Here is a 13,814-nt window from a genome sequence, read left to right as displayed (position 1 = left end):
GAAACATTGAAACTTTCAAATGAAAGTTTCATTGTTTCAATGAAACGTTTCATCACTCACAACCCTAGTTTTTTGTTTACATCGTTTGCATAAATAATTATAAATTTCAATATATATATACATGAATTGACGAATTTTAAATAATCAACACAAGTATATTATTATAATAAATGAAGAGCTAAAATAGAATAAAATACAAATCAAAATCAATTGAAAATATATAATTTAAAAAAAGTTTGTCAAACATTGTAATATTGAACAAAATAACCTTAAAATAACTGTAATTATATATAATCTTTTTTTGTTTTGTTTTTGAATTCATTTGAGAGAGCAAACAGTAGTAAACAGTCGGTAAATTGATTATTCAAATTAGCCACACAGTGCACAATATAATTATAAAATATAATATTTATTTTTATCGCAGTTTTTTTCAAAATACATTTCAATATTTTAAAGTTAATGTTGTCAAAATTAATAGGAATTTATTTTTTGTTGCAGAATAATTGAAATTACCGTCATGGGAATAAAAGTTTATTTTTTACCAAAAATATCTTGTTATCGTAAATATTTAATTATTGCATCAAAAAATATGAAAAGTTCTATCAAAAAATTGTCTCCATACTTCAAACAGAAAGGTAATAAAAATTTGTATTAGAATAAATTCCAAATTCGAATTAAATTATAAACTAATAATCGATAATCATTATATTATTTTTTTTGTCATTCTAAAGTTTTTTTTTTATTCTCTATTACTATTTTTTCTTATCACACTTGAAATTTTTCTTTACATTCCTTTTGTATATCTATACACTTTTCTTTTAATAATTTGTAACTGATAATTCAACATAGTAATATTTTTATGACAAAAAATTTCGATTCATAAATATATTTTTTTTAAATAGAAACATGATGACCTTTAGTTACAAGTTTTTATATTTTCAACGTAATTCGTTTAACGATGATGGGAAAATTATTTATAATATTTAAAAAGCATAACGCTTCATACAATAACTATAAATTAAATACTACCTACACAATTAAGATTGTTTTTCTATTTCATTTTCTTCAAAAGAAATTATGTGTTTTTATAATCATGGTGTTTCAAAATATATCCGATTTATTAGATTTTAATGAGAAAGTAGAAAAATCAAACATGACAGCTTAACTGTTGTTGATTAAACATTTTTTTATATTAAAACAAAGACCTTCGAGAAAGTAATTAAAATATCATTCTAAACTTCTATTAAAAATCACTTATAAATTAATTAATGATATGAAAGTAATAGTTTTCCTTTTCATTAAACATATATTTTTTGAAAAAATGCAATTATATAAAAAAAATCCAATTCAAATTATTTTCAATTTCAATTATCAAATTTAATAATTTAATTATTCACGATACATAAGGGTTTAAATATTAATTGAAAGAATTGAAATGATATGATAATTAACTAGTTAACAATTTTCTCATTATTATTATTGAAATTAGAAACAAAAAAAATTGCTTCTAACTTTACATATATATATATTATTATTTAATAACTTCTTTTATTGATATAACACTTTAAAAAATCTATTTTATGATATTATGATATTAATCAACTTCCTTTTCGACACATGGTGGAAATGCAAATATTTTGAAAATTTTACATAAATATTAACATGTACCATGTCACCAATGCCAAGGTGATGTTAACTTACTATTTCTCAATATTTATTCTTCTTTGGAAACGTAATAAAAAAAAGAGATAAAATTTATTTAAAGTAAGAAAAAAAATATTAAAAACCTAGAGAATTACAACATAGCTGTCAAAATATTCATAAATATTTGTAAATTGTATAGTTTTCAAATTTTCATTTCAAACTTGATTTACGCCCACAAAACAATTACTACGATTGATATTTCTTGTTTTTTTTATATTTTATTATTTCCCACTTTTTTATGTACTTTTAATTTTCTATAAAAAATTATACGATATCATTAGAGAATTATTAATAATTGATTTAATTGATTTAATTAATAACGACTAATTATTAAATAATTATCAAATAGTACTTAACAATTAAATAATAATTAACTAATAATTAATAATAAATAATTACTACACTAATTTAATAATTTAATTCGTCGGAGGAATTCAATTATTCTTATAAATAAAAAAAATTCCTTTGCAGAAATTCAATTATTTTAAATATTATTAAAATTAATTAAATTCTTCATAAGAATTCAATTATTTTTATTGGAATTTTTAATTGATTTATTCGAAAGAATTCAATTATTTAAAATTAATATTGTTCCATATAGAATTATTAAATTAATATTTTTTTATTTATTATTACAATTAATTAATAATAATCCTATAAGATAAGAAAGAAGTTTGCTTTAATTAATCCTTTCTCTAAGATTTAATATTTCCAATTTCGATAATATAATTATTAAGAAAATTAATTGTAATATTATTATTTAATTATTCAATATATTGACGACATATTTATGAAATATTTTGAAAAAAATACAAAAATACTAATTAGATGAGGCCAAAATATATGTGAAATTTACATTTATTAAATTTTAATTAGCACCTTATTTAATCAGCACTTATTAAATTAAAATTAATAGGTCCAATAGGTAGCTAATTAAATTAATACGTCAAATAATTATGATATTGATATTATTATTTTTTTTTCTTTCAGAAAAATGTTATTAAAAAAGAAGAAGAAAAATGGAAATTATGATTGGCTTCAGTCCCCCACGTAGTTTGCTCGGTCAGACTCAGTGGTAGGCGGAACTCCATCGGGCGGGGGCTTTCTTTATCGATTTAAATTTGGCTAGCCGGTGCATTTTCTGTCGACTGCTGGAACAGTGAGTGAAGCAGTTGTTCTCCTCGTTCCTGGTTTATAATAGGATTTAAGTTTCTCTATACATACCTCTTATTTATCACAAGTCTAATTTTAAAGAGAAGACATTTAATGTTCATCAATTTATTTATTTCCCTCGTGACAAGACAATAAATAACAAAAATAACATGACTGAACCTTCAACAAAAAACGACACATCTGATATAAACAATTTGATTGGACCAACAGAAGTAAAAAGTGCTGTACCAAAAGTCAGGTTAGTTTTTTTTCAAAAATTTATTTTTATTTTTATTAATTTTAGAAGTATTTTTAATTTTTATTAATTAGTAAAAAATAAAAATTATTTGTTAAAATTATAAATTTTAATTAAATAATTAATGAATTCTTTAATTCTAATTCGTATCGTAGATTGATTTTCGGTTTGTATTCCCGAAAGGAAGAACATTGAATAATTGCGAGTTGAAAAATAATTATTTTGTTTTTCTATATTTATCGCTTGTATTTTTAATTATTATTTTTAATAAACGTGACTTACTAGAGAAATTATTTACAATTTTACAAAGGAAAAGCCACTCCTCGTGTATTATGACTCATGTCTTTTATGGCATTTTCTCAGAGTTAAATGAACGTTACTCGGCGTGAAATATTGAAGTCAAGGAAAGGAATATTGACTAAATAATAATCAATTGTCTTTATATCGCAAAATATTGTGTGTCACTATATTAAAATATATAGAATGTGTCAAGTATTGATGAAAATTCACCTAGAAAGAAATGAAAGGAAACGTGAAAAAAAATTTTATTTCTGCTACATACAACCGCATGTGTGTAAATCATCTTAAATGGGAACAGACTTTATTGTAATCCCAGCTTCAGACCAGACACACGCGTTATATGATCCGCATGTGTAGAGTCTGGAAAAAAATCAATATTTACTTTCCGATTCGTTGCTTTAGAATCACGTGGTTCACGATATCAAATTTACCCGCGGAATAATTTTTTTTCTTTACTTTCTTTGAAGAAAAATATTTCTTTTTTTTCACCTTTTAGTTTACGGAAAATATTTTCATGCTCTTAACATTGTCATAAAATATACATTTGTCCTGTGATAAATGTTTAAACACTGATATCCAAGTATAGAATATTGCTTAGAAATATCGTTATTTAGGTTAATGTATTTTTTTTTCATTTGCTAATCATTTTTGTATTGAAAAATATTTCAATGTTATTGTGATAAAATGTGCCAAAATAATTATTACCTACGTTGGAGAATTTTATTTTGTGAAAAAGGTGATAATATAACATACAAACTGTGATATGCATTTCTCAATAGTAATAATAGTAAAATAAAATTATAATTATATTTTTCGTTTCTTAATAATTATAATTAAATTTTTTCTTTTTAATAATTAGAAATTATGCTAGCAAATGTTACGCAGTATTTATTACTGTGTATAAATTACAAAATTTTTTATTTTCAATATCATCTTCAGTTTTTGGAAAATTTTAATTTTAGATTTATAATTTAAAATATTTATTTATTAAATAATTACCAACTAATTAATTATTATTACACATATTATTTACAGAAACTTTAATACAATTTCCTAAAAAAATTCTATTATTTTCAAAACTTTTCAATAAAATTCTTCTGAAAAATTCAATTATTTTCAATACAATTTTAGTAAAATACTCGAAAGAAATCATTTATTATTATTAAAAATTCCAATTAAATTTTTTATAAGAATTGAATTATATTTAATACAATATTTTAAGTCAAACAAAATTTTCGAGAATTCAATTATTTTCATAAATAATAAAGTTCTTTGCAAGAATACAATTATTTACAAAAATTTTAATAAAATTCTTCACAGAAATTCCATTATTTTCAAAAATTTTAATAAAGTTCAATTCAAACAGTCAATTAATTTCTAAAATAATGAAATTCTTCAGAGAAATTCAATTACTTTAAAAAAATGTATATGAAATTCTTTATTCCAATTTTGACTGCGGGATATTAGATGTAAATAAATAAATAAATTATAAGAATTAAATTATTTAAAAAAAAAAAATTTTAATAAAATTCTTCACAGAAATTCAATTATTTTCAATAATTTGTAATAAAATTCTTTATAAGAATTGAATTATTTTTAAGAAAATTTTAATTAAATTAGTCAAAAAAATTTGCTGGGATTCAATTATTTTCATAAAGAATTAAATTATTTATAATAAAATTCTATATAATAATTATTTTCAAGAAAATTTTAATAAATTTGGTCAAAAAATTTGCTAGAATTCAATTATTTTCATAAATAATAAATATATTCTCACAGCAATTGAATTCAACTGTTTTTAAAATTTTTTTCTTCTAAAATTCTTCTTAAAAAGTCAATTATTTTCAAAAATTAAAAAAAAAATTTCAAATTAATTCAATTATTTTGAATGTAATTGTAATTTATTTTAATGTACCTAAATTTAATTTTTTTCGACAAAAACCGTTTTTGAAATATATAAATATATTGTTGTCTTAGTTACAAAAATATAATTTTACAATTTTATTAGAATCCTGTCTATTATTAAAACTTTCTCATAAGTATTAAACAAAGTTTAACATATATAATATTAATTTAAATATTTTTAAAACTTCATTTTATATTCTCTAATAAATATTATAATTCATAATGTTCTTAATACGTCTTAAATTTTTTTTAATACCTATACATAAAATAAAATTGCTTAGAAATCTTGAAATTAAGTATAGAAGACCGAATAAATATTCAAATTTTTCCTTTTGTTCAAATTTTCAATACAACTATTAAAATATTCTTTAGATTTTTTTCTTTTCGTGAATAAGACATTAAAATAAATAAACTCCAGTTTTTCTTTAGGCAGAAAACAAATTTAAAAAAAACGTATTTTGCATTTATATGAATTAGTTTTTCTACAATAACTTATGTGTAATTCTTTTTATGCCTTAGGCGAAATTAAATTAATTTTACAAATTAAATTATGATTTTGATTCGAAACAATTTTGTTTAATTAATTTTTTTTATTATTTAATCTTGAAAATATTAAATTAGAATTTTATTAATTAAAAAAATTTTAAACATTTTAAAAGAGAAATTTATCCAAAAAAATAAGGTTATTAAATATGGATTTTTCTTTTAATTATATTTTTCTATGAAATAATTTAAATTATGTTTTTCTTTAATCAATAATTCTAATTATATTTTTCTTTTATTAATAATTACAATACAATTATTTTGACTAATAAATATTATTTTTATTTTTTTATTATTATTAATAATTTAATATTATTTTTATTATTTTTTTCATTGTTTATTTTTCTTTTATTAATAAATTACAATACGATTATTTTGACTAATAATATTCTTGGCACTAATTATCAAAGTAATTAAAATATTAATATTTATCGTGTATTGAATGAAAACTACTTTTTACCGATGATTAATTATTCAATTTTGTTTATTATCGTCATAAGAAATTTTTTATGTAGTATGAGAATTGACATGACGGGAAATGTGAAATTAATAATAGTAATTGTTAATTAAATGTAAAATACAATGTAAATATTTTTTCAACATTTTTAAAACTCTTCTTTTTATTCTCTGTTTCACGTTAGGCAAGATTTGATCAAGTGGAATGGATGGGGCTACAAGGATTCGCAGTTTAGTGTTAACGAGAGTGAAAGAGTTCTCGAATTCACTGGAAATCGGTAAGTGTGCGTCTTTTAAATGAAAATAAAAGAATATTATGTCATTTTGTGTTTATATTAAAATTTTAACCAAATATAAATATCCTTTTTTTTCATTTTTATTTTTCATAATGAATTTTTCATAAATATATTAAAAGTCTGAAAATATTTGAATTGGGTAATTCAAGGCTTAAATTTCTGCAGTTGAATAGTATTTACTTAGATGTTGAAATCATTTCCTTGCCCGACTCGTTGTGTGTGGTAATCGTTGTTTAAATATTCGTAGATATTCAAATACATATACATACCTATTAGGTCTATTCTAAACAATATTTAATGATTAGAAAAAGACAAGAGAAGAAAAAAAATTATTTAACAACTTTGGTTTTATGTCTAATTTCAGTATTTCACGAATTAACCAAAAAAGAAAATTCTCAAATTTTTTTCGTTTTACCAATTATTTTTCATTGTTTCCTTATTAATTTTATGCTAAGTGAAAGTGACAAAAAAAAAGTTAAGGAAGTATTTCAGAAAATTCTTTTCTATTTTAATTTCAATATAAATTTTGATTTTTAATTCTATTTTTATAGATCAATATTTTTATAATCAAGAATAATTATTTATTCAGTATTATTTTGTTAATAAAAAAACTTTGTCAACTTTCAAATGGTCCCGAATTTAAAATTTAAATCTCATGGCAATTTTTAAGTGAGGCTATTATTATTTTTTTTACTTTATTACCACTTAGCATAGAGTATTTTCATAGTGAGTGGAAATATGTAGGTTGAGTGGCGTGTAGGATTTATGTAATCTTAATTAAATATGATTATACACTATATTCCGCTTTTTTTTCTCTTCACATTTTATAAAAATTCGTTTGGAAAAAAAAGAATTCTATTGAATGTTATATATATATATATATATATATATATATATGTCAACATCGAATGTCTTTAAAAATTCATTAAAGTTATAAATAAGATATCGATAGAATATTTATCACTATTGACAAGATTCTTATCAATTAAATACATTATGGAGAAGAAAAACTAGAAAAATATTCACTTTTTTCTATTTCTTTAAATATTTTTTTTAAATATTAAAATTCATTGCGATTTGCAAAAAAAAATGAATCTCTAAATGAGATAAATTTTTCTATTGTTAGAAAAATAGAAAAAAAAAGTAAATTAGCGATTGTAAATAGCGTTTAGAGAAAAAATAAAGAGGATCAACAGTGTCAAGTCTATTTGCTAATTGATTTTTCAATTTCTTTTTTTGTTTAGATATTCGATTGGTAATAAGCAGTTACCTTACTTCACGGCATGGGCACAAGAAAAATTAAAAGTTGATTTAGATTCAAAACGTAGTGTTCAGGATTTACCGAAAAATTATCCGGAGCCAATTTTATCGGCAAAATTATTGGATGCAATTAAAGAAACTGGAATTGAATATTCGATAGAGGGTACAGATCGACTTGTTCGAGCACATGGACACACTTTACGAGAAATTTTCATGCTTAAATATGGCACATACCAAAGAATACCAGACATCATTCTATGGCCAAGTAAATGGATTTTTAATTCTATTATCATATCAATTAGCTGACAAAATATATTTTCTTTTTCTATTTTAATCGATTAAGTGACGAAATTTTCTTTTCCTATTTTAATAAATTGATAAAATATATTTGCTTTTTTTATTTTCAATAATTAGCTGAGAAAATATATTTTTTCGTTAATTTTAATCTATTAACTGGGTGATTTTTGTATTTTAAATTTTAATCAATTTCTTTTTCTATTTTAATCAATTAACTGACAATTTTTTTTCCTTTTTTTGTCTAATAAAGCCAGTAAAGTCAGGGAAATGTCAGGAAAAAAAATTTTTGTCAGAGAAATTAAGGAAATTGAAACTTTTTTCGACTTAGGTATTTTCAAAAATTACGACTTTTTCGACTTTTCTTCCAAACATTGCAACAAAATACAACAAATTTTAGTAAAAAAAAGTCCAACTAATTTTGATTTTTATAATGTGAAAAATAACTATAAAAAAATCTTTCAGAAATTGTTTTTGAATCATTTTTTAACATAATTACATAAATTTTTCAAATTATATCTATATAATAAAAATCTTTTTGAATAGTTGAAATTTTGTCAAATTTAATTGAAAATAATTAATTAATTTTGCAAGTATTTATTTACAATTTTTGAAAATCAATTTTTGAAGAATTTTAATTGCAAATTTTAAAAATAATATTGAAATATCAAAAATTTTGATGAAAAATCTTTAAAGGTAAATTTAAAAATGATAATTAATGGCAATTAGCTTCTAATTTTTTTAAATTCAATATTTTCAGTATGTATTTTTAATTACGTATTTCCAAAAATACAAATTCATACAAAAATAATAACATTTTGGAGATAATAATCATGTTCAAAATTTTTAATTAAAATTCATCAAAAAATTAATTAGTTTTTTTAAATTATACGAAAATTCTTTTAAGAAATTCAATTATTTTCGAAAAATTACATTAAAATGTTGTTAAAAACTAATTATTAGAATTATTTTATAATAATTTTTAAAGAATAAAAAAGTTTAAACATTTTTTAATTTAATTAAAAGATTTAATTATTTTCGAACAATGTAAATAAAAATTTATGAAAATTTACTTTTTGGACTTATTAAAATTTTTGAGAGATCATGGCTCTGTTTATAATTAAAATTCTCCGAAAATTTGGTCATTTTTATTTATATTTTTCAACATTCCAATTATTTTTAAAACATTTTACCAAATTTTAATTGTTTGGAAATTTTTCAAAATTGAAAAACTATTATATCTTTCAAAAATTATTTAAAAATAACTTAAGAAAAAACTATGGAGAGTCACAATTATTATAAAAAATTGAGTTTTTGTATTTAAATAATTGAATTCTAGAAGAACTTTTGAAAAATTATTTAAATTAATTAATTCAGAGATAAAGTTGAGTTGAAAATTGTAGAAAATAATTGAATTCAAGAAGGGTTATAATTGTAATTTTTAAAAATTATTAAAATTCATCAATTTTACTCATTTTTTGCAAACATTCATATTTTCCTGTAAAAAGAATTTTGTCAGGGAAAATAATTTTAATGTCAGTAAATTGTCAGGGAAATTGATAAACTGTTACTTGTGAACACCCTGAATTAACTTACAAAATATGTTTTTTTCTTTATTTTAATCGATTATTTGATAAAATAAATTTTTTTTTTTTATTTCAATAAATTAGCTAAAAAAATGTTTTTTTGTAATTTAATCGATTTTGATTTTTTATTTTAATAAATTAAGTGACAAAATATTTTTTTCTTTTGTATTTTAATCAATTAACTGACAAAATATATTTGCTTCTTTTATTTTTGACAATTCGCGGAAAAAATATATTTTCTTCGTTTATTTTAATCGATTATCTGCGTCAAAATAAATTTTATTTTTCTATTTCAATCACTTAAGTGGCAAAATGTTTCCTTTCCTATTTCAGTGAATTAACTTTCAAAATACATTGTCAGTAATTGATTAAAATAAAAAAAGAAACCAAAGGTTAGTGTAGAAATCACCATGCTATGCCTAAAATGATTATTGGCCCTAGCTTGGACCTAACTTGGCAACCCCTTTTTATATATCCTAGGCTGGTCCTAACTTGGTACTAGCTAGGAGATCCAGTTATGACTTAGAAAAATTTTTAGGAAAATAAAGTGTCAAAATTGATACATGAAAAACATGTAAAAATTGATAAATATTCTCAATTAATATTTATAAAATTAATTGATAATCATATTTGTTTAAACAATTTATTGTTTGACATAAATCAGAAAATTATACAAATACTATAAAATAAAGTTAATTTATTAATTTATTAATTCAGCAATTGTTTAAACAAATAATTGTTATTTACTAACTTTTTACACAATCAACCTAGAAACTAGCAGTTTCTTCTAATTTTGCAATAAGTAAATACTCAGATTAGTTAATTGCAAAATTTTAAAAGACTACAAGTGTCTAGACGCTTTATTGTCTTAAGAATTAATAAATATGTAACAACAATTTTTTGTTTAAACAAATGCTGAATTGTTAAAATTATAAATTATCTTCATATTTCACTACTCAAGTGTAATAATCGCGAAGTTAGATAAAAACTGCAAATTTTTAAGTAATTTGTTACAAAAGTTAATATAACAGCAAAATTTATTTATTTATTTAAACAGATACAGACTGCAATATAATTATCATTAGTAAAATATATTTCTAATTTCGTTCGCTGATTTTCAGTTTCGTTTAAGTTGGTGCTAAACACTAAGAGATATTGCAATTCGAATGTGGGCTGACCCACCCAGGTCCAACCCAGGACCTACCTGGGCTTCCTAGTTTCATTAACAAAAATTTCTAAGTCCAAGTCTAAAAAATTTTTGCAACAAAAAATTAATGCTTAAAATTGTTTAGAATAATGAAAAACGTGTTTTTAACATAAATTTTTTTGACATTTTTTTAAAAAGTGGATCACCCGCTTAATTAATTAGGAAAAATTTCCAAGTCCAAAAGACGAATATTTTTTTTAGACCAAGAAATTAATGTTGAAAATGATTGAGAACAATGAAAAACCTGTTTTTAACGAAAATGTACAGATATTTTTTTTCTTGATATAATATAAAAATATTAATTTTTGAATTTTTATATTTGGATATTATTTTATTATTATTGTTGTTGTTAAACTATTTTTTTTATTTATTATCGTGTATTAGTGTCAATAATTACTATATTGAATCATCAAAAGCAAGTCCACAAGTCACTGACAATAAAAATTTTCATCTCAACTAGTTTCATTAGCATAGTGGTTAGGGCGTTAGTCTCGTAGTCCGTAGGTCGTAAGTTCGATTCCCGCGTGCGTTAGATTTTATTTACTTCTTAGGTTTGCGTTTATTCCGATTTTTCTGCATTGTATTCGTATAAGTATGCAATTTAATGATTATATATACTGTAAAATAATTTAATTAACAAATTTCTAATTTTTTTTATAATTTTTAATGTATATATTAGAGGAATATATATTAATCTCTACATATACTAACATTATTTATGAATTCGCTTTTGGTCATCACTTAATTGAAAAAAATAATAATTAATTAAAACTAATACTTATTATTAATAATTTAGGTTATTTCTTTAACAAATATTATTAACTAATTAAAATTATAATGAAATAGAAAATACTGTCTGAGATGGTCCTTTCTAGGTCCTAAAATGGACCCATAAACTGGTCCTAACTAGGCTCCCAAGTTAGGACCAGGCTAGAATCGCATCACCACCCATTGTTGGTCCAACCTACACTGCCAACCTAGGACCAAGCTATTAACAGGGCAAAATAGGTAGGACCTGGCTAGGACCAATTTTCATTTTCCACACGGGTTTGGTAGTTAATTGTTGATAAAAATAAATCAAGAAAATATATTATCTTTGTTTATTTTAATCAATTAACTGACAAAATTTCTTTTCTTTTCTCTTATTTTTTAGTTATGTAGAAAATGGAATCATTATTTTCTTTCTTTTTTCATCAGAAAGTCACAGCGATGTGGAGAAAATCGTGAAGATTTGTGCGGATTACGACGCGGCATGTATACCTTTTGGAGGTGGAACGAGCGTCAGCGGAGCGGCAAATTGTCCCGTCGAAGAAAAAAGAACAATAATTTCACTCGACACATCGCAAATGAATCGGATATTGTGGCTCGATAGGGAAAATTTACTCGCATGTTGTGAATCTGGAATAATTGGCCAGGATCTTGAACGTGAACTTCGATTACAAGGTTTCACATCTGGACACGAACCGGACTCGTACGAATTTTCAAGGCAAGATATTTTTTTCTCCGGTTTTTATGATAATTTAAAAAAAGCAATAAATCCAAAGAAAATACCGTTTCTTTTTCTACAAATTAAATTATTATTATTTTATTTGTTATTATTATTATTCTTATTCTTATTATTATTATTCTTATTTTTATTATTATTATTCTAGTTTGGGAGGATGGGTCGCAACAAGAGCGAGTGGAATGAAGAAAAACGTTTACGGAAATATCGAGGATATTATCGTTCGATTAAGAATGGTCACCGGAAGAATTGAGGACACGGCAGTGACGCTGGAAAAAGGATTTCAAGTGCCACGAATGTCCTGCGGGCCAGATTTTGATCAAATGATCCTTGGAAGCGAGGGAACGCTTGGCGTAATAACAGAAGTTGTTTTCAAAATTCGACCACTACCACAAGTTGTAAAATACGGAAGTATTGTATTTCCGGATTTTAGTAGCGGAGTTTGTGCCATGCGAGAGGTATGCACTGAAAAAAACTTATTCTTAATTACTAACATAATTTTGGGTAAAATAACAATACTGCAGGCTTGCCACAAATTAGGGAAATCAGAGAAAACGAAATCACCCATCGGATCGACTTTAAGGGGGGGGGGGGGGTATAGTTAATTCGGTGAAAAAAACTCATGTTTTTTAGAATTTTTTTTAGCGATACGCAGAAAGTTAATTTATTTTATCACTTTGCATATAACATTGCAACATTTGAACAATATTTTTTTAAATTTTGATTTAAAAATATTAAAAATTGAGCGAGATAATGAGATTTTTCTCAGCCGCGTCAAAAAAAAAATGATTTGCGGTGTACACTCTAACTCGCAACAGAATCATCCAAAACAAAAAAATCAAAATGCATTTGTTAAAGGAGATGTTTTTTGAGGTATTATCGGAAGGGATTTTTTTGTTTTTTTACTTTTCGATTTTCCGTAGCACTTGAAAGCCAAAAAGTCGATTTTCACTGTAAAAAATCGATTAATTTGTTATTGTAAAATTGGTAATTTTTTAATAAAAAAATAATGGCTTCCGATGTTACCTCAAAAAACATCTCCTTTAACAAATGCACTTTGATTTTTTTGTTTTGGATGATTCTGTTGCGAGTTAGAGTGAACACCGCAAATTTTTGGAGGCGCCTGAGGAAAATGTTAGAATCTTGCTCAGTTCTTAATATTTTTAAATTAAAATTTAGAAAAATATTGTTCAAATGTTGCAGTATTATATGCAAAGCGATAAAATAAATTAACTTTCTGCGTATCGCCAAAAAAAATTCTTAAAAACATGCGTTTTTTTCACCGAATTAACTATACCCCCCCTTAAGGGTAGTTAAAGTTACATTAGTCGATTAAAGATTAAAAAAGTGA

At 22.7% G+C, this 13,814-nt stretch overlaps 1 protein-coding gene across 1 annotated transcript in view; it reads left to right on the top strand.

Annotated features, from left to right (window-relative positions):
- Window positions 1–199: 199 nt before the first annotated feature.
- LOC122499553 (alkyldihydroxyacetonephosphate synthase) overlaps window positions 200–13,814 on the top strand; it is a 14,974-nt gene continuing 1,359 nt past the window's right edge. Inside the window, exons 1-7 of the mRNA XM_043607976.1 lie at window positions 200–351; window positions 499–635; window positions 2,695–3,115; window positions 6,502–6,594; window positions 7,857–8,137; window positions 12,157–12,445; window positions 12,612–12,921. Of these exons, the coding sequence (XP_043463911.1) occupies window positions 3,027–3,115; window positions 6,502–6,594; window positions 7,857–8,137; window positions 12,157–12,445; window positions 12,612–12,921 (1,062 nt within the window). The 5' untranslated portion in view covers window positions 200–351; window positions 499–635; window positions 2,695–3,026. The remainder of the gene's footprint in view (window positions 352–498; window positions 636–2,694; window positions 3,116–6,501; window positions 6,595–7,856; window positions 8,138–12,156; window positions 12,446–12,611; window positions 12,922–13,814) is intronic.

This window comes from Leptopilina heterotoma, unplaced genomic scaffold, assembly GCF_015476425.1.
Source record: "Leptopilina heterotoma isolate Lh14 unplaced genomic scaffold, ASM1547642v1 Lhet_169, whole genome shotgun sequence".
NCBI classification, from domain to species: domain Eukaryota; kingdom Metazoa; phylum Arthropoda; class Insecta; order Hymenoptera; family Figitidae; genus Leptopilina; species Leptopilina heterotoma.
Note: the sequence above shows the minus strand (reverse complement) of the source record. Positions and strands in the feature narration are given on the sequence as shown.